The following is a 27,050-nucleotide window of genomic DNA, read 5'->3' on the forward strand; positions in this document are numbered from 1 at the left end:
AACAGATAAGCTTCATTTTTCTAAGAATGTCACTAAATTCGAAAACTAGTACAATTGAATAAATCGTATAATTTAAAGGAAAAATTTTATTTATTTAAAAGATATACTAATCACGTAATCTTGTCATTAAAAAAATTTGTTTATAAATAACAAGTTAAACGATGAACAGAATTTTTTACATTGAATAATTGCTAGTTGAAACAATATTTGTGCTACGCGCAGAAATATTAAACATCCAAATGCTACGGCATAAATATATGGGCATCCAACGGCTACAATATGGGATAGATACTTTATTTACCTGTAGCTTTGGCTGGATTGCCCTTTACCGACATTATTCTACAAAAAAGATCAGAAAAATTGCCGTGAACGCAGGTAAGACAATAAAACCGTTCTCCGGAGTAGTAAATTGCAATTATAGAATTATTTTATTATCCTCTAAAAGGTACGTAGTCGTAGGTACGCGTAATATAGATTCTAAGCATAGATTTTAGTTTAAATTACTGACTCTACAATGCTGTTTAAATTTATATTGAGTATCTTCAGCTTTGTAGCCTCGGAGAAAAATTTGAAGAAACATACATTGAAACTGTAAAGTTGACTTCTACCTGCGTCTCGAATGTAAGTAATCCGAGTAGAATATTGAAAATGACAAATTTTATGGTAACTTTATTTAATTTATTTAATATTATTATGTATCCTCAATAACTGTGTGTATGAAAAAAAAAAAAATAAAAAATAAATAATGACTGTAGCAATGAAAATCACTTCGGTTAAAATACTTCTACAATTCTTTTATAAATGTGTATTTTGCAATATTTTGAAAAAATCCAATAAAATAAGAATATATTTTTTTCAAGTATAAATTTTTATTTTAATTTGAAAAAGGCATTACTTCTATGTCAAACACCATAATGTAATAAATATTGCAGCATCTATCACATCGATATTTCACAATAGATTCATTCATATACAAATTGCACGAATCGTTTTATTTGAATAATGCGTCTATTTTGTTTAATTATCCAATAATTTAATTAAAAATCAACCACAAACAACTAATGGATTTATAAATAAAATAGATCTCATAAACAAAACTTATTTTCATGTTTGTTATTTTATTAATGTTTTACATGTATGAAAAATATTTTTATATAAAAGGTATTATATAAAAAAAAATATACGTACGATAACAAATTATTATAATTAATAATATATATTCATACACTTTATGTAAAAAACAGATATTAAAAAAAAAATAATAATAATTAACATTATTATATTGATATTCTTCATAGAACATTAAGGAGTACAACTAATTTATAGTAAAGTATATATAATATATAAATTCAATATATATTACAATTAGAAATAAATTTGAAGTACTATAAAGGCGCTATCTGGTGGAAATAAAGAAAATGAATAATTTTTAAAATATTTCAACTTGTACAACTTGTCTTTAAATATGAGCTTAAATGTTTATGAATTTTAGAAATTTCACATGATTATAAGAAGAATTCGAATCGCAATATTTTTGCTGATATTAACGATAAGCCTATAAACGTTCCTATACATTTTAATAAATTATATTTTATAAAGTATTTATACACTTAGGCACTCATATCTTTAGAATTTGCAACTGAAGCAAGAATTAGTATGATTTAAACAAAATATTTTATTTTAATAATAGTTACTTAATTAATTAATATAACTTCAAAACAATATAATTAATAATTTAACAATAATTTAACTTTTTAAATGATTTTTCAATAATTTGAAAAAAGAATTTTATACTTTATATGATATGAAATTGTTATAATTGCTTACTTTTACACCTTTATAGTTATATTTAATGATAATTATGATAATTTACAATCTTCTGACGCAACATTGAATATTTCTTGATAGCTCATATTATTCATGACATATATGTTCGTTGTAAAACACTTGTCTAATATCCACTTCATGAGAAGAAAAAAAAATTGTTTTATTTCTACTTACTAATTATTAAGCTCGAAAGAATAATATACTATTATCAACAATAAAAATTGAGAATACATTGTTGTGTTAACAGTTGGCGTTTGGTTAGCATTTAATAGCAAATGAATATATAAATAATTAGCTTATTTTAACTTAATCATAATCAAAAACATTAACCATGAACGGAGATCAAATATTATCAGAAGCTCTTAAAGATCAGGTAATTTGTTTTCCTTTACTATTTCTACATTAATTTTTATTTGTAAAACATAAAATTTGTCAAATTTTCATACGTTTAGGTTATGATTCTTTAGAAGATAATTTAAAATGAATTTTTATATGGCATTATATGAATAAAGTGAATAATACAATATAAGATTAATTTGTATCTAAATAATATAATTAATTTCATTAAAACCAAATTAATGCACGAATATACAATCGTGTAATTGTTTAAAATGTTTAAATTTAAAATGAATTTTTATATGGCATTATATGAATAAAGTGAATAATACAATATAAGATTAATTTGTATCTAAATAATATAATTAATTTCATTAAAACCAAATTAATGCACGAATATACAATCGTGTAATTGTTTAGCGCTTCGTTCAAATTTTCCCAAAGTTTTTCCATTAATTATTTTTTATGTGTTAAATAATGTATCATAATTATATATTAAAGCGACTTTATAAAGAAATTTTATAAATTATTTTTGCAATTATGATTTAAGTAATTAAATCGAAACATTTATTTGAAATAGCACAATATAAAAGGAAAATGATAAAAAAATTACATACAATTTACTATTTATTATCTTTCAATTTACCTATTTACGATATGTTTATTATACATTTTGCTAAATATTTATTACCTTTTTTTAATCGAATTAATGTCGTTTGTTCCGTGATTTCAGCATTTTCTATAGAAATCATTATAAAATTTATTCTGTAATAAAACATAATCCAATCAAATAATTAAATAATTTAATCTAAGGATACCTAAATACTATATAATTAATAAAATATACTATTTAGTTGACTGTCAATAAAGCGATTTATAATATCTACTTAAAAATAACTGCTTTTAATGTTACAAAATACTTCTCGCTATCATATATTATCGTTATTTTTCTTGTCATAAATCACATGATTCTTGTTATTTCGTTAAAAATATAATTGATTTTAAATCATATATATATATATATATATATATATATATTTAATTTATATTTATGCAATTAAATTAAAATATTCTTATTCTTAAACCCGTTTGCAGTGTATTATATTTTTAAAACGTATAAAATCATAAACAATTAATCATGTGTTCAGATGGTGCATTAAAATTTTGTTATTTTAAAACCCAATTCCGGAAAAGTACAAAGTTGATATTTTTATTTATAAAATAATTTTTAATGTAACATATATCTCATCTTGCACGTAATAAAGCATAGTTAATGTTTTAAGTTTTATAACAGGTATAGTTACGATATTTCGAAGACTACGATATTTTGTCCACTCTCACCTTCATTCAATTAAGAGTATTTATTGTTTTAAGAATATTATTAAAATTTAGGTGCAATTAATAATAATATTTTATAATTATTTATGACTGCATTGAAATTATTGTAATATTTTGTTATGCATGGATTTCTCAGATAAAAATTAAAATTATGAAATTAATAAAATTTAGATTTAGGTTTAGATTTAATTTATAAATAAGTAAATAGATATTTAATGATTATCTTCATTGTATAATTTATATTTTAAAGTATCGTAATAGAATGAATGTAAAATAAAAGTAATATAAGAGGACAGAATTATAATTTACATTAATTTAAGTACTTTTATAAGTAAAGTATTATTGCATGATGTCCTGGTAAAGATGGAATTAATAAAATCTGTTCTCCGAGTATCTAAAGTCTCTGAAACAGGCTTATACTCAGTAAAATATTAAGCGGCATTTAATAGAAACGGTTTAAGCCATTAAAAAATGTTTAATATATATCTACAAGCATTTGCCTAATAAATGTTGAATGTGAAAATACTTATCGATGGAATGTCACATATGATTAACAAACTTTTGTAGACGCGTTATTAAATTAGATTGCTCAGTTTTTATAAATGGAACGAAGTTAGAACCTGTGATACCTATCAGCAGCGAAATCGTTTTATACAATTAGATTAATAGGAAGCGGTCTTACATCAATGGTCGTGCGCAGGTTAAACTGGCCACATTTAGCGTCCTTGTCATTTGGCACGAAATTACATTAGCGTCCTTAATAATATACACGTACAGATGCAGTTCGAAAATTTTCTTTGCAGGGAATACGTTACGTATTCGGAATAATGGGCCATCCGGTAATCGAGCTGGCATTGTCCATGCAAAACGCCGGCCTTCAGTACCTGGGTTTTAGGAACGAACAAGCCGCTTGCTATGCTGCCCAAGCTTACGGATACCTGACCAGTTGAGTTTAATATTCTTGGGGATGATGTAGCAAATTATGCTTGTCCCGTGGCTCACTCACTGCTTTTATCGGTGCTAAATAACAATGATCCTCGAAACTGAATGTTTCAAGCTACAGGCAATTTAAAAATTACGAATAAGGGTGACAATCCGGTCGGTGCGGTGCATTGTCTTTATTTTGTCGTTAATAAGTAAGCGATTAAGTTGCCTTCCAACATTTTAAATGAATTTTTCTTTATTTCAAATTTGTAATAATGTAAATGGATATTTGACTTTTACCGCTTTAATCTTACTTATGTAATTTCTGTTTACGTAAGTGAAACGAATCTTTTGTTACTATTACGATTCTTTTTTGTAATTATTATTATTAATGTGTTGGAAAAAGATCGTTGAAAAGAATAAGTCTAAATAGATTAAACATGTACAATACAGTTCTAATGTGTAATAAATATTTTATTATTTTTAAAGCTGACATTCCTTTAAGCGATAAATGTGCTTTTAACTAGTAGCGGGGGCATTAAAAATCATTAATTCATAGATATTAAAATGCCGCGTATTAATTTGTTTAAAATATACAAACAAATTCTAGATACCCCAAGTTTAATATAACATATTATTTATTCGTATTCATCTTGAACTATTTAAGCAACTTAAATATGAAATAATAATTTAATTTTGGTATTCGAAACTTGAATCGTTAATTGCAATAAATAAATGAAAAAAAAAAAATAAATATTTTAATTATTGCATAATGACACATGCAAGGATAGTATAGAAAAATAATAATGTATTATAAAATTTTACGTAATTACATTAAGATATCTAATTGAAAATATAACAATAATTTTCTAAAATTATACTTTTGTTGTTGCAAATGGCATCTGAACTTTAGCAAATTCAGTTATGGTGTTAAATTACATTTTAAATTATCTATAAATTAAACTTAATAATAAAATGAAAATCGGTATTTTATAAGAAATTATATGAAAGATTATTACTTGGTCATAGGACATAAGAAATTATCGTTTCATTTATTTTATATTTATCGTTGCTTTATACATCTTAATGAAATTATATATTACAATAATACATTGAAGCAGTTAATTAATAAAGACTTGTATTATAGGGACACCAGCGGTGGTTCTTTGCGTTTCAGGACCAGGATTGTTACACGTGATCGGCGGTATGGCAAACGCCCAAGTTAATTGTTGGTAATTAATATATATATATATATATATATATATATATATATATAATCTATTATTATTTTTGTTAACATGAGTGTTTAAAAACATATTATATTTTGTGAATTAAATTAAAGATCTTGTAATGTTAATATAATCAAGAAAACTATGAATTTGAAGATAATATCGACAAAATAATTTTTATTGTCTAATAAAGTACGGTATATAAACTCGTTTTCTATAAATTCTTATATATTAAACATAAATTATTGCGATATTATTAAGTACGCGTAGGGATCATTTTAGATCGTTTACGACAAATTATAGAATTTTTCACCTAATATAGATTGAGCTTACGTATTCGAAATTTCTGAAAATTGCATAACAAATAAAAATAAAAATGTCAAGTTTATATGTGCGAGGTCCTTACTATTTGTGAAAACCTAATTGAAAACTTGCAATGACGATAATCGAAAGTATAAAAAGCCCTGCGATGCATTGTTTTTGAATAGTGCGATATGAAAATCGCTCTTCACCAAATTTCGTAGGCCGGTCCTAGTACTCGGTGGCTCATGTCCCTGCGATCACGAAGGTATCGGTGGCTTCCAGGAATGTAACCAAGTAGAGGCGTGCCGCCTCTTCTGCAAATACGCGTCGAGGCCGCCTTCGGCATCCCTCATACCTGTGCACGTCGAGAAAGCTGTCAGGCTCGCAACATATGGAAGACCAGGTTTTTGTTAAGGAGTGTCTTAAATCTGTGCATTGCTTTTCTCTTTTTCTGTTCGATCACCTGCGCTCGATAAACTTTATTGATTGCTTCTCATTTTGGCGATGGGAAGGATGTAAGCAATCGCAGGTTATCGGGTGCACCGACTTATCTTTCAATAACTTTACTTTCAAGATATTTGATTATATTTGAGGCCATGGAATATTATGCTTAGAAAAGCTATGGTTAATTGATGAAAAGGGAAAAGTAACAATTAATTTGACAAGAGTGAACAAGGCTGCCTACACATTAATATTTTTAATGGATAGGCAGCATTATAAAATTCGATTATTACTTTATAAATAATAACTTCATAAGCAGGGGTGTTTAAATTTTTTAATTCTAAATTATGCGATTTAACAGGAACAATTTATTTAAGCTTCTCTTTCTAATGCATCCACTGTATTAAATATAATAATTTCGTATGGTAAAAGTATTGAATTCGATAATGTTTAACGATTACGATACTTTTTATTGTGAAATAATTGAAAATAATGGATAAAAAGAAACATCGATATGAGTAAATTAATAACTAGCATTTTTTTTCAAGATTTTCTCTCGTTGAAATTATATTATTATATTACTTAAATATTTAATAAATTATATCGACGTTTAATATAAAGCAATTACACGTTCGTAATATAATTTTAATATTAAGACAATGATCGAGTATTGAAACTGTATTGAAATTTACGAATTCACATCATTTAGATTTCTATATCTATACGTGTTATATTTGACATTAATACAGCTTTTTATTAAAAGAATTGTTTATCATTATTAACGTGTTAACACAATTATAATGTTTATATAAGAAAATCGACTATGAATTGATTGTATGAATGCTGTATTGTACAGACATGTTTGAAATGCTTAATAACCTAATCGTTCTAAATTTATCGAAATTTGTTATAACAATTATTTTATGATTAATTAAGTATCAAAAATCTATTTTAAAAATTTTCTATAACCTTATTCGTGAAATTTAAAATATAGTATTCCATATAATCATGAAATACTTAATTTATTGATACCAAATGGTTTCATGCTAATACTGAAATTTAATTTACATGAAACTATTTACAATGTTTAATTTAAATTTTTAGGAGCCGTCTATTTGGATCTACCCGCAACATTATTAAAACAAAGTGTTAATGTTAGTCAAGTGATTAAAGTGTTACCGGTTCCCCCACCCCCACTCATATATCCGGATATCAAGTTGATCGAAAATGCTGCGGATCTTCTAGTCCGCGCAAAGCGTCCTTTGATTATTATCGGAAAAGGTTTTTAATATTTTTTAAAACTATCATTTTTATTATTTTATAAATAACAATTATATATCTCAATCTATATTATTCAGATTCAATTAAAAAAAAAAAAAAATATATATATATATATATCTTTTACGTAATCACATTAGAAATATTCTTAAAAATAATTTTGTGCTTTTTAAAAAGTATTTACCTATAGATAAACACAAATTGTTTAAGTTAATATACCATGCATGAGTTTTCCAATTGAAACTTTCAAACATATATTTATAAATAAATTTAAATATTAATGTAAATTTATTATATCAGTGCTATACGTTAATTATATAAAACTTATAAATTATTTGTCACTTAAACGAAGGAAGCTCAATCATTTTATTACATTATATACATTATTCCTTGGAATTGATTTCAATTTGAATAAATTTGTTTATTCAAATGTATATCTTCTTGTATTCCTGAATTATTGTCTACTACTGGGCAGAGCTATTATAAAGCTTTCATAATTATTAAAACGAATAACGCCACTAATAAGATGACGAGTACTTATTAATTACAATACAATTTGACGAACACTTGATAATGGACACAGAGAAATAATTGGCTTGCAGGTGCAGCTTATGCACGCTCGGAGGTCCAGATACGCGAATTCATTAGCAGCACAGCCTTACCGTTCTTACCGACGCCGATGGGTAAAGGAGTCGTCCCGGACATTGACACGCATTGCGTGTCGAGCGCGCGTTCGGTCGCTCTACAGCAAAGCGATGTGATCTTACTTCTTGGTGCGCGTCTTAACTGGATTCTTCACTTTGGCCGGCCTCCAAGATATCAACCCGATACGAAATTTATTCAAGTTTGTCAAATCATATGCTTAAACCATTCCACAGCTAAAATGATACATCTTGTCAATTTCATAACTTTCTATAATTATTTTGGATGACAAGCACCGTTCCTAAGTAGAGAATAACTGAAAATCAATTGCTTTGATAAGTACAAGAATACAATTTCACAGAAACAATTAAAATTAATATTCAGAATTCATTTTATTCTAGCGTTTAAACCTATTTGTAAAATTCATCCGATGTATTATTAAAATTAATTTTTTATTCTTACATTCCCGTTTGAAAGAACTTCAATAGCTGCATGAAGATAACAATTTAAGTATAAAACAGTATACTTATCTGTACATAAAATGGACTTAAAAACTGATTTATTGGATTATATAGGTGGATATTTGTGCAGAGGAATTACACAATTCAGTAACAGCAAGTACTGCGATTCAAGCAGATATTGGTGTTACAGTTGAAATGTTAACGAAAAATTTAAAAAATAAAAATTTCTTTGTTCGTAAAAACGATCCTTGGTGGCAATTACTCGATCTTAAAGGGAAACAAAACAAATTAATAGTTCATGTAAGTTTTTATATACAAACTTACATAGTATCTAGTTGATTTTAGAGTTATGCACAATATAAAATTATAATGACAGAATAATAAGATATGATAGAGTATATTTTAATGATGCAATCTTTATCTAAATATTTTCATAAAACATCTTTATTAAATTTTAATATTGTTTTAGAAAATGTGTATGGATACTGATGAACCTTTAAATTATTATGTTGTATTTAAAAATATTCAAGAATTTCTGCCAGAAAGTAAGTTGTACTTTGTTGCTATAACATGCAGAAAATCATTATAAAAAATTTATAAATATTTTTAGATTGTATTATTTGCTCTGAAGGAGCAAACACAATGGACATTGGTCGCACTATGTTATTAAACAATCTTGCAAGGCATAGGCTCGATGCTGGTACATTTGGTACAATGGGCGTTGGATTAGGTTACTCAATTGCAGCTGCTCTTTACTGTAAAGATAATTATCCAGACAAGAGAGTAATTTGCGTCGAAGGCGATAGTGCTTTTGGTTTCTCTGGCATGGAAATTGAAACAATGTTTAGGTTTCTAAGACTTTTCCTAATTTTTTGATTTTATAAATGCATTTATTTACAAAATATAAATAAAAACTTGGAAATATTACAATATCTTAGATACGAACTTCCAATTATTATTTTTATTATAAATAATAATGGAATTTATGGTGGTTTTGATGAGGAAACATACAAGACAATTCGATCTTCCGGAGATATAATTAGCGCGTAAGTTTTTAATTATTATTATTAAAAAGATCTTGTGAGTAAATTGAATTTTTTATAGAACACCACCTAATACATTGACACCAAATGTTCATTATGAAAAGATGATAGAACTCTTTGGAAGGAAAGGTCACTTTTGTAAAACCATTGATGACATTAAAGCAGCTTTAAAAATTTCTTTAGAAGTATTATTTTACATTCAAGTATTTACAGTATAGTCCCATTATTTAATATTAAATATGTACATTTGTTTACAGATTGATTATGGTCCAAGTATTATAAATGTTATGATAAATCCTCAAGCTGATCGTAAGGAACAAACTTTCAATTGGTTAACAGAATCTAAATTATAAAATATAATATATATTTTTTTATATCATAAATATTTTATATTGGTGCAATGGTAAAAATGAAATCAAATTAGAATTACAAGATTAACTAATTTTTTCAAATGGACTTTTTATAAACTTTAAATATTTTATTAATAAAAATAAATATACACAATTTTATTTATGTAAAAAATACGAAACTTAATTATTACTTTGTGATCGACATCATTGTTTCTGTTAGCTTTTTGTGCCCGAAGATAGAGAATTTTCATTTAACATTTGATCATGTATTTCTGAATCAGAAGAACTTTTATCTTCATTCTCTTCATCTGAATTATTTATATGTTCTAGTTGATCTAAATTAATTCCTGCTTCCTTAGCAATTATTTTTAATTTCTCATTAACTGTTTTTACAGTAATAGGTAATGAAGCATTTTCTTCAATTAGATTGTGTACTGATTTTAATTCTTCTTTTCTGCAATTGAATAAATAAAAGAAATAATTCTTTCCACGTGTATAAAAGCAATTAATATTTAATATTAAAGATACATTTATACTTACAATTTGCCCATGTCAATGTTTATTTTCTTTAAAAGCTTTTGAATTTCAATTCTAACATTATCGTCTTCACTATTAGACATATTTAATGAATATTTTAAAAATTAAATGCAATAAACTAAATTGAAATAAAAATTATAAACATTATCAATCAATTTATATCGATTGTATAGACAAATTTTTATTATTCCAACCATCAAATATGAACGGCTGCTTGCTTTAAAAGCGAGGGAAATATGGTGGAATTCGCAAAGATCACGTGACAGCCAACTTCCTTCGCTCAATTGACTGAATTGTATTTTAATTTGTCTCACGTATAGAGAATTGTGTGCACGCGCGCCCGTGCGTATTTTATATCGAATAAATTAAATAGTAATTTTTGTATGAAATTAATAATGTTAATGATAAATGTAAAATTAAACGATTTCATGATTATGAATAAGTAAATACAATGAAGTTTTCAAATAAAATCTTTATTTGCGTATATACAAAAAATAAATCTTATGAAAATTGAAAAATTATTGTTTTAACATACCATCGATTCACACTTTTTAAATACACTTGTACAAAATGTCTGACTCTTGAGTTACCTTACAAATGATGGTAAGACTGCAATAAAAAAATCTTTGTATTCGAATATTACAATCACTGTGTTTTCAGTCTGCTTTTGCTTTTGTATCCTCTTTGTAGTGTAAATATACAATAGAGAATAGGAAAACACCACCCATCATTGAGAAAGCACTGACATAATAAGGATAAGCACTTGGAATAAAGCGTTCATACTGAGTATGTTCGAGAGGTCGGACAGACACCTGTGTTGTATTGTACAGATGTGTAAGGCCAATACGAGTATAATCAACTTTAAATTGATAAACACCATATACATCCGGAATTTTAAATCTGGCCTCGTAGCGACCATTTGCAATATGTTTCATAGTTGTTCGAATAAACGGATCGATTCTTACAAATTCTAATTGTAAATCATCTACTATAAAAGGTACCCAGTTATCACCTGACAATTTTTCAACATTTATTGAATAAACAACATCATCCATAATTGTGTAAGCTGCAGGTGGTTGTGATTCTTTTTCTTTATGATGATGTACAAATGAGACTCTGATTACTCCATTTTCTTTAAAAACCCAACGCACCATTGCCTCAGCTACATCTTTATTTCCTGATTTATCATGTTTCTTATCATCTGAAATAAATACAATGCAAAATATATAATGAAAAATTAATTTTCATCTGAAATTATTATACTATATTTGTTTTAATATTTTTTCTAACGAGGACATATTTAATTAAGCGAAAATAAAAGATGATATTTACCTCCAGCTTTTTTAACAGGACTAGTAAAAGCTTCGTCGCTAAAGAAATACAAAGATCCGGAAAATAAAACTCTAGCATTATTTCTTGCTTGAAGTGCAGCAATAAGCAGAGTATTTTTTCCAACCGCATGAGGATATTCTTTTACTGGTCGTTCAGGAATATAAGAATAAGAAGAGCTTGAACCAGTTAATAATTTTAACACTAATGGATTTTCTAAATCAGCAATTAATCCAGTTCCGTGGTAAAGTAACGGTGGTATATTTTTACTTCCGACTATTACAGGAGCATCGATCAAATTTGTCGGATCTGCGACAATTTTTGTATGATATCCAGTATCCGTTTTATCATAATTCATATGATCAATGACACTAGCACCTTCTTCGTCAATTTCAAAACCACATTCCGAAGCTAAGTCTCTCAACGCATCTCCGGAATATGTGGAAGCAGCTACAAGAACGTTGCCACCTCCATCTATAAAATCTGTAATTGCATCTACACTCATTGCACCTCCAAACTCCTCTACAGTTGGAGCAAAAATAATCAGATGATTATAAAGATATTCTCCATATTTAGATAATAAGAGATTCGCATCATCAGCAAGTTTAAACGAAAGATTATAACCACTATCTGAAATTTATATATTAAATTATTATTAGTACTTATATAAATTATAATTAAGTTATATTATAGTTATTAAGTTGTTATAATATATTTACTATTGTATTATTTAAATTTACTTCATATTTTAAATTATTATAATAATTCAATTTATAATAAAACTCTTTTTTTTTATTTATAAATTATAAATAAAGTGTATATAAATCACATAATTGAAATAAGTTTATTTAATCGTAGGTTAAAAGTTATAATTATTGAATGACAGATTGAAGAAACTAATATTCAAGCACTATTGCGAAGCAGTAAATGTAATATACTTTTATAATTGTAAATTTTCAATAATCTTTATTATTTATCATTCATTATTACTTATAAATAAAGCATACATAGATTGCATAGTTTAAATAAGTTTACTAAATCATCAAAATTAAAAAATTATAATTAATGAAATACAAATCTAACGAATCATTACAATAAGAATCTAATATTCAAACATTATATTAAAACATTAAATATGATGTACTTTTAAAATTGTAAATTTTCAATAATCTTTACTATTTGGTATAAAAGAAATTGAACACAAAATGAGAAATATAACAAGCTAATTGAATGAAAATTTAATAATGTTCACATTACTAAAATTAATCATGGATTTTGTAGGCAATATTTAATTTGATCGATTTAAAAAATTTTATTTACATAATATATCCATAAAGGTGTCAGAAGGAAAGCCTCATTTAAACAGTAAATTATTTGTTCCAAACTATAATCAATATTCAAGATGTAGATTTAAATATATATAGTAACTGATACTGTGCACCAATTAAGAAAATAATAAATAATATAAGCATTCATAGTTTAAGTCTCAATTCATACCTTGTAAGATCTTAAAGAATATGGAATGAGTTTCTTTGATTGCTAAATTATCGAGTAGCACGAGGGTTGGACCGCCGGCATTCACAGTTGTGATGATTGCCAATAAACAGGCAAATATTTCAATTACAACTTTCATTTCATATGAATCCCCTGATCTTTTATTATTGCACACTAAATAAATAACGTAACAGGTAGAAAATAAGCAATACCACTATCTACAGTCAGATTTCATCAAAATCTGATTGAATACCCAAAGCCAGAAGTTTGGTATACATATATGTTGTTTGCCACGAAGCCGCATGTATAGTCGCGCCTGCGCAGTGTCTCAGTTCTATTGCATATGCATGTAATGCAGGATAATTAAAGGATATTTTTATTTACGATGAAAAATGCAAGTACTTATTTGTGCGTAATTAGTACAGCGTAAGTGGCGCGAATGGAATATCAATTTAAATATTGTAGTTGCGTGCTAATACATTTTTTACCATTAAAATACATTACTTTGTCTTTTTTATTTCAGATTTGACGAATAAGACTGTGTGAAAGCATTTAGCAGAAGTACATTGTCATTCTTGCATGTATGTTGAATTACAGAATAGTCATTGGTATTGTCGACCTAGTGAGTTTGAATACATAAAGTACATAAAATGAAAATAATTCATTAATTAAAAATTTATTAGAATTCAATAAATCATAGGTAGCATTGATGGACAAAATAATACTTTCTATATTTTGATTGGTATGCTTTTGTGGACAAACTTTATGAGACTATGGGAATTAAAATCAATTATATGTAATATTTTGTAAGTAAATTGCAATTTAATTGCTAATTAATCAAAAAAATATCTTGAGTCAAACCGAAATACACGAGTAATAATTTGTTTTTTTTTTTTTTATTTGAACATTTTCAGCAACATTCAACAAAATCTTTATAATATTAAAGAATGTATTATAATACAAGTGTATGTATGATATTCAAATAAATAATTGTACATATAAAAATGTAATTTACCTAACGAAAATTTAATTTTAGAAGCTAATACGATTAATTCTATTATAAACTTATGAAAAATAATCAACGCAACGCGTCGAATTGGGTATACGAAGGTATTTGACAATTGGAAAAGAAGCCACCGAATATACGGATTTAACGAGAAAAAAAACGCAGAACAGTAAAAATTGTGGAGGTACTTTAGCAATCACTTTAAGCATCAAAGAAGAGTGAGTAAGAATGCTGAAGAAAAACCAAAAAAGGTTTGGAATAAAAATACGAGTATTAAACAAAGTAACAAAAAAAAAAAAAAAAAAAAAAAAAAAAAAAAAAATCAATAAATAAATAAATAAATAAAATTAAAAACTTGTACCCGATGCTATTAATACATTACTGCTTGCAATCCAGATAATACAAAAGCATGAATAAATTTTGATTAAACAATAGACAAGAAAACTACACCCATCTCTTTTCTAAATAGTCTATTACAATATTACGTATTTACCGAAACACTCGATTTGTAAAGATAGTTGTTAATTTGTTTTAAACATAAGTGATTTTTTATTATTATTAAAGAAACGTATGTATAATATGTACTTACTAGATCGTTAACAATTTACCACGTATGAAACACATAATAAGTATTGCGAATGAAGTTTACGATACTCAGTTAATAGTCAAATTGATCGATCATATTGATAATTCAAATAATAACGAATCCTAACTAATAAATGTATATTTTAAATAGTATTTTATAGGTAATATATATGCGTGTGTTCACGCGTAAATTTGATAAGTAAATTAAGAATTATATTTTAAAAGAAATAAAAATTACTAAAACAAAAAGTTATGTACGTATAGAAAATAAAATATTCGAGTAATATTACATTAGTCACTGTATATCCTATACAAATATATAACATTATTTAAATATGTTTATTAAAACAATAATCATAATAAAATTATCATATTTCTTTGAAAATGGAAAATTTTTAATTAATAATACTGAAATTTATCGAATATTTATAAATCAAAATATAATTTTTATACAATATCTGTAGATATAGTTTCATAATATTTAAATAATGAATTTAATTTTCATTTAATACACATATATGCATTTACTATACAAACGTGTGTGCATGCATATATTACATATACATCTATGCATATGTATACATTCGCATGCACGTGCATTTATAAAAAAAAAAACAATGTAGATACTTTCAAAATAAGAGTGTCAACGTTTTTTTACCAACAATATCATTTTTATATATAATAATAATAAAAATTTGATAACCAAAAAACTATGTTATTTGCAATTATCATAATCGCTTATATTTTATATAATCACCAATTATAAGTTTAATAACAATATGCTTTTTTAGAAAATGTAAGTAATCAACTACGTAAAGTTATTATTTATATACGTATATTCTAGAGGAATTCAAAGGCCTCGGGGAGGCGTGACAGAGAAGAGAGATAATCCTTATCAAATCACACCGGAGATACATAAATATGCTATGAGCGGGTGTGTGGGTGCACACGCGCATGCACGAACACGTACCCACAATCAGCGAAAGGCAGTGAATGACGGAGAGAGGAGCGAAGAACACGAGAAAGAAAGAGTAAGATAGAAAGTTAAAACGAACAGTTTGGCGAATAGTAAGAGAGCGAACGAGTTGTCAAAACGTACTCGTGTCAAGAAGTAGTGTCAAGCTTTGACGACTGATTCTTTAAAATATACGTTTATCCGCTGGTAGGAAACGTGGACAATGGATTTATTAACGGAACCATATGAAAGTGTGCTTCTAGTAAAATCAGAAGTAATGGTGTATAACATACCACCAAGGTCGACCAACAGGGGTTATCGGTAAATCTAAAGAAATATAACTATTTTCTCTTGCAACACGCTCTTTTTTTTTATCGGTGATTCTGTTTATCTATTTTCTGCTACCTTACAACATTTTTATTTTTACGAAATTGCGTTCTTTACGTTATTTGGCTACAAGTGAATTCCAACTGATTATTGATTTAGAAAATGTTATATTCGTATTTATTTTCGTGATTCTATACGCTTTAAACGCGAAACGTCAAATAAGTTAAATAATTTTTAAATTATATAGAGCTGCAGACTGGAATGTTGGAGATCCTACATGGGTTGGACGCTTGAGATTGGTGACACAAGGCGATGCTGTTTCTATAAAATTGGAAGATAAGATGACAGGTCAGCTGTATGCAAAATGTCCAATAGAAACATATCCTGGTATTGCTGTAGAGCCAGTGGTGGACTCCTCTCGTTACTTTGTATTAAGAATTAAATCTGACAATGGTGATGTAGCTTTCATTGGCATTGGTTTTATGGATAGGTCTGACAGTTTTGATCTCAATGTTGCCCTTCAGGATCAGTTTAAGTGGTTAAAAACTAGAGATCGAATTGAGAAAGAGAAAGAGATGCCACAACCAGAATTGGATCTTAGGTTTAAAGAAGGGGAAACCATTAAAATCAACATGAAGATAACAGTAAGCTTATTATATTAATTAACATTAAATTATATCCAATTTAAATTTATTAAATATCAAGCCCCATAGAAATTGAATAATTTATTTTTTAATAGCATTAACATATTTGGAAGGAACATTTTATAACTCAAAAAATAAAATAAATCATAAATTCCATAAAAATCATAATGCTGTAAGATGAATTGTTAACAAATAAATTTAATATTTTTAATTAAAGTAAATTAATTTTTAATTTTATCTTAAAAATTGGTATTTTTATTAATTAATAGTCTGAATGATTTATTTTTACAAGAAAAATTCATTTAATTTATATTTATACATAAACGTTGTTTTCACTATTATTTTAGAAAAAGGATGGTAGTGAAGTTTCATCTAAATCAAAACAACGATCAAGTACGGGTATTGGGCTTCCGCCTCCGCCCGGTGGTGTTAAAATTGCTCCACCACCTGCAAAAGTATCCACTATGTCTCCAGCACATAAGCCTGCACAGAAATCACAAAATCATTCGGGAACAGGACCTGAATGGGGTGAATTTGCAAGCGCTTCACAACAACAACAAAATGCAGCTGCATCAACCGCAGCACCTGCATCTTCAACAAATTCAAGTTGGGTGCAATTTTAATAACTATTAATGTCTGATGGAATTGTGCTTAGCTGCAGTATAGATTTTTCTTTTATCTATGTACATTTTATGTATATATATATGTGTGTGTATATATATATATATATATATATATATATATATATATATATATATATATATATATATATATATATATATATGTATATACATGGAATAGTAATGTTATACACATTAAAGTGCATATATATCTGCTTCTATGCATATGCAATTAGGATTGGTGATATTGAAAAGATGAGAAAAAAAAATGGTTGCGTATTATTGAGATTGTTGATATCTTAGCTTAAATATACTTCACTTTGAAATGACATGTTTAAAGTCATGATTTGCATTTAAAAACTATTGTTCGTTCTTTCAATAGTGTTTTCAGTTTTTCTTTTTCATATTAGATTTTTAATTGCAGTATTAGCTCACAATTTTTTTGTATATCTATATTCTGTTTTGAATTTAAGTTAAATACACGGCTTCAGTTGTTGCCGAATTTTCAAGTTTGTACATATTGTTGTATCTTGAGAGTGAATAATTCTTAAAAAAAAATCACTAGGCCTATGTGAAAAATAATAAAATCGCGTGCTTTGAGATTGTTGAAAATGATCTAAAGGAAAAATGAATGGAACCTAATTATCTTTAAGAAAAGATGATATGTTGTATAGTGGCTTAAAAAAAAAAAAAAAATAATGCCATGATTACTATTCAGTGTAACATATTGTAACGGCGCATTGAAGAAAAAATGTTGCGCTAAATATCACTGTTGTAATTAGAATGAATAGATTAAGAAAATTTCAGTGTTTAAACACTATGAATACCCTCAATACATATTTTCTTCAAATATAGAATAGCTATAAAATAAATTTGTAGTATATTTAATTATACCTTCTTATTTTTATTAAAAAATATTAGGATTTCAATGAAGGATAAAACTATCAACACTTATAGAGGTAAACAATTGAAAATAACCATTAAATAACTAATTTATTTAACAAAATTTGAGATATTAGATTAGCTTTGTAAATATCTCTGAATGTTTATCCTAAATTTACATGAAGTATTTGAAGTTACTAACATTTCAAATTTTGTATGATTTAATTGAATAATTTGAATTATTTCATAGTCTTCGGTTAACAGTCAATTTTTTTTTTAAATAAAATCATGTGCATTTATGCCCTAATATTAAATTCTTCATTTAATTTTTCGTCAATAAAATTAATTTTAACATTCGTTCTATAAATGTAAATCGACCAAAACTTTATGACTGCAGATGACAAGTTTTTAAAACGTAGCTCGAGTACAAAAAAAAATAAAGGAAAGACAAGCATGACGTAACTGCTAATATATTTCCTTTTGTTCCTTAACTTATCGTTCATATAATAAATTGCTTTACGCACAATTATTTTCGTCTATTGTCGTAAGAAGTGGAATTCAATTATATTCTTAAGTTTCGTTTCTGTCACAACTGATACTTAGCAGCGTTTTCCACGCGAAACATTGAGGCGCAAACTACGCATTGCCATGGCACGATTAAAGTGACGTTGTGCAGGCCGCTGAGGTTGTTCCGAGGATAGCGTTGAATCTTCTTCGCACTCGACGCTGCTTAGGACGACTAGAAGAACACCAAGAACCTGCAACGTGTCGGATTTAATTTTAAAGCTATGCTTTCTTGAATAACATCCCGTTTTTGTAATTCATAAAAATTGGCCATAAAAATGGCCTTCTCACCGTCGAGTAATATTAACTAGTAAATTTATTTCAATTTTTACATACAATAATTGTATTGAACCAATTTTTATGTAAAGTAAAGAATGTGTGTATGCGTTCATTTATTCTTTGCTTTATTTATATTAATTGTGTATATTCAATTTGAATTAATTGAAAAAATGCATTATATTAACTATTGTAGAGAAATAAAATTTTTTAAAATAAATATTTTTTTACTAAAAATATTTCTATATTACATTACTTAAATTACTAAAAATTGTAATTCAAATATTTATTAAATCAATTTTTCAAGTTTAAATAAATAATAATACGTGAAATTGAAAATAAATTTATCATCTTCATTAATAATATTAAAATCTCGAATTCATATTTGTAAATTTGTTTTTAAATATTGTAGTAAATATATTTTTAAAGTAACGAAAAATTATTTGAAACATTGTTAAAGAATAGTAAAATATTTTACAATAATGTATATCATACAAATTGTGTAAAAATTAGATCAATCGTGTATTATATGTGTTCTGCCAAATGTAAAACTAAAATATTTCAATATGTATGTAAAATAAATACATATTTCCAAATAATCATTTAAGATTTTTATTAACACGCAAAAAATATTCGTTCATTATTTATAACCGAATTAATTATTGTTTTTCCAAAATATTTAAGATAATTTGAAAACATCTATTCTTCAATTAGATTTGTTTTCGTTCTATTTTCTTTATAATGATATTAGCATAAATTAATTTTGATATTTAAGTGTATTATAAAATCGAATTGTTCTTAAAGTAAATATGGTCTTTAACATACTTATATATTTAAAATTCAAAACGATTCAATCGATAGAAAATCTATAAGCCTATTGCAAAAAGTAAATGTTAGTCAGTGAAAACTATATTTAACTAAGTAAGTGCGTTTTAGTTGAGTTTTCAATGTAATATAAGAATAATTAGATACCGACGATGATCGAAATACTATGCGAGTTAATTAAATTTTTAATTTTGATGTAAAGACTATTTACCAAGCATACTATAATGAGAAGTGTATACACATGTATGCTGGCTATTGGAAGTGATTCAAGTTCTTTTAAAGCTTTTGCTGCATCGACAAGGTCTGGTTTTAGTTCTAACGCGTGTCGAAGATGCACGGCAGCTTCTTGAAAATATCCAAAAGCCTAAAAAAGATAAATAATATATAGTCGAAAACATATTTTTAAAATGGTATTCTTTTATTAATAGGTATAGGAGGATAAGGATATGTAAGGCACATTTGCAAAAATTTTCAATGTTTTAAACAATTTAATCCCTTAACAGCTCCAGAATTCATAAAAAATTTATCATATAAATTACCCATATTTTCAAATATTACAAGCTTATATCACTAGAATTTTATGATAAAATTTTTTACACTTTTATTTTACATTATTTATTTGCTTTTATCTTTTTCCTTCGCTTTTGTAACATTCACCGATTTACCATTCTCGATTTTGATAAATGTTTAAAAATATTTAAGATTTTAAAATTTGTATCGAAAATTTCTTTACGTAAAAAATTTACATAAAAAAAAAATAAAATAAAATTAATTTTATGTTTAAAAACAAATGTTTACTATTTTTACATATAATTATTCAATATTATATTTTCCTACAATTAATTATTTCTTCAATTGCAGATTATGATATTGAAACATTCACTTTTTATAATTTTTATAAATATGACTTTAACATTTTGTAAATTAAAAAATTTGGAGATAATGGAGATTATTTAACCATTCCTTAATTTATTGTTAAACATAATTAAATTATAATTAAAGTGAAACTTTATACAAAATAAACACAATTCAAATAAAATTAAAATAGAGATATTTATGATTATCTAAAGTAATATAATTATATAATAAATATAACCATAAATTTCATTTAAAAATAGAGATTTTTAATTACACACACACACACACACACACACACACACACACACACATATATATATATATATTTAAAATATAAATACAAAAATTTTATGTTTCGTCTGTTTACGTAAATTAATATTGTTTATTCATGACCTCATACACGTAATTATAATGTAACTTAAATTATAATGTTAATAACCTCTATCTAATAAATGAATATTATTACGATTAATTTTGTCATTTCAGTACAATACTTAAAATTGATTTTATGAAATTATTTCAACTTCATTTTAAGTTAAGACTTATTTTATTGTAAAAATCATATTTATGATAATGAATACAAGTACATAAAATTATATTTAAAAAAATATATATACTTGTGGCATAAGAATATTGAAAAATAATTTTACTTAAATTGAATTCCCACCAAAGAAATTGATTGTTAGATTAATACGAATCAATTATAATTTTTCCTATTTGGTTAATGTTTCTGGAATTCTGATATTTTGATTTTAACAATGAAGAAATTATTCAATAGTTATTACATAATTATTTGTATACAAAAAGTTGCATTTCGGTATTGATATTTACTTATTTCAAATTAATAGAATAATAAATTTTAAAAATTAATAGATCAATATTCTAAGCATTAAAAAATAAAATAATATTTTTTTTTTTTATTATTAATTTAATTACAATATTAACTAGCGATTTCATTTATATTTGAAATTGTTTTAAATGACAAATACTCAATTTGTAATAGATATACAGAAAAGCATTTATTTGGAAGAAAATTTTTATCATTTAGAAAGTTTATTCCGCTAATTTTTAATTGTACAAACTATATTAATTTAATATTTTTAGTTAAAATTTTTTATTTATTTTTTTAATAAAAAACGTATATATAAATACAACATCCAACGTACATAGCTTTATAAACTTTTTTTTGAAACTTTCTTTTCTCGGACAATACAAAAATTTGTCATAAATATTTACAGACTTATATGTAACAGAGATAAGAACAATCTTACAAAAATTGAATTTTTTTTATCTGCAATACAGATAATTTATGTACATCCTCCTTAATACTTCAAATATAAATGAAATTTAATTTAAAAATCACAAAATACTTTTATATGTTACTTTAAATATCTGTCCAAGTGTGAGATACTGTTCCCAGGCGTTACGATCAGGCGGTTGTAGTTCAAGCGATCGCCTCGCGAGATATGACGCCTCGTCCAGGTACTCGAGCATTAGCAAGACTCGGGCGAGATTTAACAGTACTTCAGCATTATGCGGTGAAACTGCAAGAGCTCGTCGGAAGCACTCGATCGATCGCTGAGCATTGCCCTTGATGCGCCAAAAGTTGCCGATTTGGTTGTAAAGCTGCACGGACTTTGGTTTCTAAAATTGAGCGTGTATATATATATATATATATATATATATATTTAATTCATGATAGCCTACCGAGGCTTACTCGAAATGAAATAATTGACTCGACAATTTTCATTGAAGTATTGGAATGTTAAGGTCATTGCCAGTTCATTCGAAATAAACGAGAATGCATCATTAAAAAAAAAAAGTAAGAAAGAAAGAAAGAAAGAAAGAAAGACACGTACCAAATTTTTGAGATAATATTGCAAAGTATAATTTAACATTATTCAATTATATGTGGAAAAAGCATTTATATGTGTTACGCCTTATTGTAGGAAGTTTATTAAAATGAAAAGACCGAGGGTCAAACAATTTAATTTCTACATTCTTGAACTTTTACATATATCCTGCAGTAAACGCTTTCGTTAAACATAATTTAAAAAGTTTTACTTTTAAGAATGAATTTTATTATATTAGAATTAATAATAAGGAATTTAAGTATTTAAACCTTTGAAGAAATAATATATTTATTTTTCTATTTATTAAACACAGTGTTTTCTTGCAAATTTATAGAATTCATATTAACGAAAAACATTTTATAATATAAAATTTAAATATTAAATATGAAATCAATTAGACTTCCGATATAAATCATAATATTTATAACTTTGTTGAATTATATATATATATATATATATATATATATATATATATATATATATTCTATATACTATGTTTTAAATGTACAAAACATAGTAGGAATAAGATATTTAAAAACAACTTGTGTTATTGGTTCTAAATATTAACACATGAGTTACCTCTTTTTTAGCCCTTTTTAGTCGCCGCTCTAATAGATCAATGTCGAACTCGATTACTTTTTCATCAGCATTCTTAAAAATAAGGACAACATTAGGTTCTGGTACCAATGGATGGTTGTTCCTATTAGCAACGCCCAGCAGATGATCGTAATAAGTGAAGTTCACCGGCTTTCCGCAGTCCAAGACAATGTCATCGTATGACTGTCCCCATGATCCACATGTCAATTGATGCTGTTGTTGTTGCTGTTGTTGCTGCTGCTGATCGCTGGATGTTGCATGTGATCCAGATGGTGCGCTACCAAGCCCAAAACTCTTCTCGGTGACGTTCGTTGAGGCATCCTTCAACGTATACGCGGAGTAATGTCTGCCGAGCGTACATAAGCGCGTTTTGTTTGATTTTTTGTTTTTTAAGAATGAGAGTATGCTTGCTTGAATACACGCTGGAAAGAATGCCAGGCCACACACAAAACACTAACTACGGGCAAAAACAAAACGATATGTGCTACTTTTAAATGAAAAATAGTGTAACGATTGACAAATTAAGAAACTTAATGATGATACAGTGGTCTTTGGGGAGGTCTTTGGAGACAGAGAGAGAGAGAGAGAGAGAGAGAGAGAGAGATTGAGAGAGAGAGAGAGAGAAACAATGGAATTTAGAAGGGGAGAGGTGAATAATGATTTTGTGAGTAGCATGCGTATAGTTTTTGTGTCAAGGGTGACGATAGAGATTATTGAACATTCATTAAAAATCATATAATAACATAATAATAACATGATTATAATTATACAATTTTTCTACTTTAATTATATCTTATAGAATTTAAACGTGACTTCTTAAAGAATGTACACTTTTGATATTGTACGATATGAATATATATCTATACCTATGTTTTTATCAATATCTATATATATATATATATATATATATATATATACACACATCAGAAGGTGAAAACAATGCAAACTCACCTTCTAGACAAACCATTTCATACTGATACACGCAAAATTTTTTAAAATTTTATCCATTCAACACTTTTTACATGTAACACATTATTGTCTATTTTAAGACTTTATATTTAAAAATAAATTATTTATCATTGAAATCAATTTCATCATTAAAAACTTAAAAGTAATTTAGGAATTAGCATAAAAACGAAACAGAATTAGTTTTTGTTATCAAAATATTTATGTTTAAACGTTTACAGCCACTTGCATTGTAATAATTATTGAAATTCATAAAAATTAAAAAAATTATTTAAAATGAAAATTTATACAAATAATTATAGAAATGGTTTTTAGCATTTCATGTTAATACTGATGTATATAAAATAACTTATGAAGATTTATAATCATTTGTATGGTTTACAATATAAAAAATATTATCGCATTAATATTATTACACTACATTTTAAAATGATTACAGAATAAATAAATTTATACATATACACTTATGAACACCTACTAATAGAAACATGTAGTTACTTACATACATAAGAGAAAGAAATATTTTATATAATATACCATTAGATTATTTACATTTTCTTAAAATTCATTAGCCTAACAGTGAAATTTATTAATAAGCCAATTTATGTAATTCTTAAAAATAAAAGGTTAAACGGTACTGTAATTATTTATAATTTTTCAGATACATTTTTCACTTCTTTCAAATATAATAATGATTATCAAGGACGATTATATTAAAAAAAATAAGAACAATTATAACCTAAAATTCGATAATTATTATTAATGTATAGTTTTAAATAAGAATAAATTTTATATGCTAATTATTGATTAATAATTAAAATAGTCTAAAATATTATTACTCCTATAAATTAAAATTACAAAAATATTTAATTACAATAGGTCAATGATAGTCTAAAAGATATTGTCAAATTATTAAAAAAGATAGAATACATTAAGATTAAACTATTTAAATATCTACATTAAATTGAAAAGGTATCTATGCATATACTCTTTTACACAAATTTAACAATATGTAAATGTCAAATTATCAAACTATTATGTAAATTCGATAAATATATAATTCTATTATTTATTATCTCTTTTGACTTATACATACTTTATACATGCATTATAGTTAGGAACATGCATTGTGTTAATTATAGGTAATAAGTAGATATCTTTTGTTACTTTGAAGTAATATAATTTTTACATCTTGTATCTAATTCTAGCAGTTACTTGATACATATTTTATAAATAATTATATAATATACGTGTGCATATACTCAATAAGTCTAAAATATTTATCAACTAATTTAATTTCATGATATTTCTGTTATAAAGTTATAAACAATAATAATATAAGCTATTATTAGTTATTATAGCGCAATAATCATTGTATAATATTTTATATTTATTACAATATTAATAATTGGTATTCATTATTTTCCTTTTTTGCCATACAATAGATAATTTTTGTGCCAGTACAATAGATAATGTTAATAATTGTATTGAATTTAAATAAAGATTATTAATATAAAACCACTTTTAAACAAACCACTGACATTTTAATCAAGATAACTTTAAACGAATTGTAACAATTCTTGGTAATATTTAGAATTCTATTGTTTCTAAGGTGATAGAGCTAAGGTAAATATTCTTTTAAAACTCTTTAAGTATACAATACATTAAGTATCCAATAATGATAAAATGAATTTTGATGAATTTTGACTAGTCCAAAGTAACGAAAGACAATTTTACTTGGTTTCCATGATAAGGTTTACTGAAAAATCTAATCATCTGACGCTGCTTACCGGTCTTGTGTTCCAGATGCATAACTCTTACACTCATTGTAATAGACTTGCAGTTTCTCTGAGCCCGTCGAAGACGGCGTGGCTGATCTTGTCCAACCCTGTCCATTACCCAGACTCTTGCTACCCGTTAAGATATCAAGGATAAGGTCGTCCTCTAGTGCCGGCGCTGTTGCTGAGTTTCCATTAGATGTTGTAATCTTCACAACTTTATCCGCATTGAGACGCCAAGACGTGCGTGAGTTCGACAACTTTACCTGAATCACCAAGAAACAAAGCGCATAGCTGGCTATGCAGCCACGCGTTTGCATTTTGTGTGCAACAACACTCTTTTTTTCTCTCTCGTTTCTCTTATTTCTCGTCGACGATTGCTCTCGTGATTTTGCACTACACGATTACTGTTTATTCCAAACTGTTTGTTTCCGTTTAAGTGTGCATATATTTTGTATTATATTATGCTCATATACTTTAAGCATTGAGTACTGACTACTTTCGATACAGTTCTGGAGAACAGTTTATAGTTTTCAAACATATAGCTATACCATAATGACCTTACATTCACATGTAGCCATTGTGTGCGCGCGCGCGCATGCATATATGAATGCATGTGTTGCTTGTTCTCATCTCTGCTCCCACTTCAAGTGGTAGAGAAAATGGTCAAAATCGACACACTTCAAATGCAATATACGTACGAAGCTTGTGGTGGATATAATTTTTTAGCCGCATTATTTTTTTTAATTGTTAATTGAATTTCATCCGCGATAATTATTTCT

At 26.2% G+C, this 27,050-nt stretch overlaps 5 protein-coding genes across 5 annotated transcripts; 2 read left to right on the plus strand and 3 right to left on the minus strand.

Annotated features, from left to right (window-relative positions):
• Positions 1 to 1,996: 1,996 nt before the first annotated feature.
• Hacl (2-hydroxyacyl-CoA lyase) lies at positions 1,997 to 10,222 on the plus strand. Its single transcript, XM_011499171.1, has 12 exons — positions 1,997 to 2,200; positions 4,305 to 4,446; positions 5,573 to 5,657; positions 6,179 to 6,360; positions 7,503 to 7,679; positions 8,279 to 8,520; positions 8,894 to 9,079; positions 9,249 to 9,324; positions 9,390 to 9,627; positions 9,718 to 9,825; positions 9,884 to 10,007; positions 10,080 to 10,222. The coding sequence occupies exons 1-12, from the start codon at positions 2,159 to 2,161 to the stop codon at positions 10,173 to 10,175; spliced, it is 1,698 nt and encodes a 565-aa protein (XP_011497473.1). The 5' UTR covers positions 1,997 to 2,158; the 3' UTR covers positions 10,176 to 10,222.
• A 92-nt stretch (positions 10,223 to 10,314) lies between these two features.
• On the minus strand, positions 10,315 to 10,957 carry LOC105361883 (uncharacterized). The gene is made up of 2 exons (XM_011499173.1): positions 10,713 to 10,957; positions 10,315 to 10,626 (listed from the first exon to the last, which is right to left on the minus strand). The coding sequence occupies exons 1-2, from the start codon at positions 10,790 to 10,792 to the stop codon at positions 10,389 to 10,391; spliced, it is 318 nt and encodes a 105-aa protein (XP_011497475.1). The 5' UTR covers positions 10,793 to 10,957; the 3' UTR covers positions 10,315 to 10,388.
• A 246-nt stretch (positions 10,958 to 11,203) lies between these two features.
• Ost48 (dolichyl-diphosphooligosaccharide--protein glycosyltransferase non-catalytic subunit Ost48) lies at positions 11,204 to 13,853 on the minus strand. Its single transcript, XM_011499174.1, has 3 exons — positions 13,536 to 13,853; positions 12,042 to 12,668; positions 11,204 to 11,910 (listed from the first exon to the last, which is right to left on the minus strand). Exons 1-3 carry the CDS (start codon positions 13,669 to 13,671, stop codon positions 11,366 to 11,368), a joined length of 1,308 nt encoding a protein of 435 aa, XP_011497476.1. The 5' UTR covers positions 13,672 to 13,853; the 3' UTR covers positions 11,204 to 11,365.
• A 791-nt stretch (positions 13,854 to 14,644) lies between these two features.
• Positions 14,645 to 17,743, plus strand: LOC105361885 (NECAP-like protein CG9132). Its single transcript, XM_011499175.1, has 4 exons — positions 14,645 to 14,789; positions 15,968 to 16,399; positions 16,653 to 17,049; positions 17,397 to 17,743. The coding sequence occupies exons 2-4, from the start codon at positions 16,302 to 16,304 to the stop codon at positions 17,670 to 17,672; spliced, it is 771 nt and encodes a 256-aa protein (XP_011497477.1). The 5' UTR covers positions 14,645 to 14,789; positions 15,968 to 16,301; the 3' UTR covers positions 17,673 to 17,743.
• A 1,115-nt stretch (positions 17,744 to 18,858) lies between these two features.
• LOC105361886 (uncharacterized) lies at positions 18,859 to 26,982 on the minus strand. The gene is made up of 5 exons (XM_011499176.1): positions 26,281 to 26,982; positions 23,507 to 23,870; positions 22,458 to 22,718; positions 20,428 to 20,580; positions 18,859 to 19,309 (listed from the first exon to the last, which is right to left on the minus strand). The coding sequence occupies exons 1-5, from the start codon at positions 26,586 to 26,588 to the stop codon at positions 19,151 to 19,153; spliced, it is 1,245 nt and encodes a 414-aa protein (XP_011497478.1). The 5' UTR covers positions 26,589 to 26,982; the 3' UTR covers positions 18,859 to 19,150.
• Positions 26,983 to 27,050: the final 68 nt, after the last annotated feature.

This window comes from Ceratosolen solmsi, unplaced genomic scaffold, assembly GCF_000503995.2.
Source record: "Ceratosolen solmsi marchali unplaced genomic scaffold, CerSol_1.0 scaffold2, whole genome shotgun sequence".
In the NCBI taxonomy this organism is placed as follows: Eukaryota; Metazoa; Arthropoda; class Insecta; order Hymenoptera; family Agaonidae; genus Ceratosolen; species Ceratosolen solmsi.

Coding starts and splice junctions, on each gene's coding strand:
- Hacl (XM_011499171.1), top strand. CDS start 2,159: ATGAACGGAGATCAAATATTATCAGAAGCTCTTAAAGATCAG. Junction 9,628..9,717: donor GAAATTGAAACAATGTTTAG/GTTTCTAAGACT, acceptor ACAATATCTTAG/ATACGAACTTCCAATTATTA. Junction 10,008..10,079: donor CTTTAAAAATTTCTTTAGAA/GTATTATTTTAC, acceptor ATTTGTTTACAG/ATTGATTATGGTCCAAGTAT.
- LOC105361886 (XM_011499176.1), bottom strand. CDS start 26,588: ATGCAAACGCGTGGCTGCATAGCCAGCTATGCGCTTTGTTTCTTGGTG. Junction 23,871..26,280: donor GCATCTGGAACACAAGACCG/GTAAGCAGCGTC, acceptor TACGCTCGGCAG/ACATTACTCCGCGTATACGT. Junction 20,581..22,457: donor CACTTGGACAGATATTTAAA/GTAACATATAAA, acceptor TATCTTTTTTAG/GCTTTTGGATATTTTCAAGA.
- LOC105361885 (XM_011499175.1), top strand. CDS start 16,302: ATGGATTTATTAACGGAACCATATGAAAGTGTGCTTCTAGTAAAATCA. Junction 16,400..16,652: donor TCGACCAACAGGGGTTATCG/GTAAATCTAAAG, acceptor TAAATTATATAG/AGCTGCAGACTGGAATGTTG. Junction 17,050..17,396: donor AAATCAACATGAAGATAACA/GTAAGCTTATTA, acceptor CTATTATTTTAG/AAAAAGGATGGTAGTGAAGT.
- LOC105361883 (XM_011499173.1), bottom strand. CDS start 10,792: ATGTCTAATAGTGAAGACGATAATGTTAGAATTGAAATTCAAAAGCTT. Junction 10,627..10,712: donor AACATTGACATGGGCAAATT/GTAAGTATAAAT, acceptor ATTCAATTGCAG/AAAAGAAGAATTAAAATCAG.
- Ost48 (XM_011499174.1), bottom strand. CDS start 13,671: ATGAAAGTTGTAATTGAAATATTTGCCTGTTTATTGGCAATCATCACA. Junction 12,669..13,535: donor ATTCTTTAAGATCTTACAAG/GTATGAATTGAG, acceptor TATAAATTTCAG/ATAGTGGTTATAATCTTTCG. Junction 11,911..12,041: donor TCCTGTTAAAAAAGCTGGAG/GTAAATATCATC, acceptor TATTTATTTCAG/ATGATAAGAAACATGATAAA.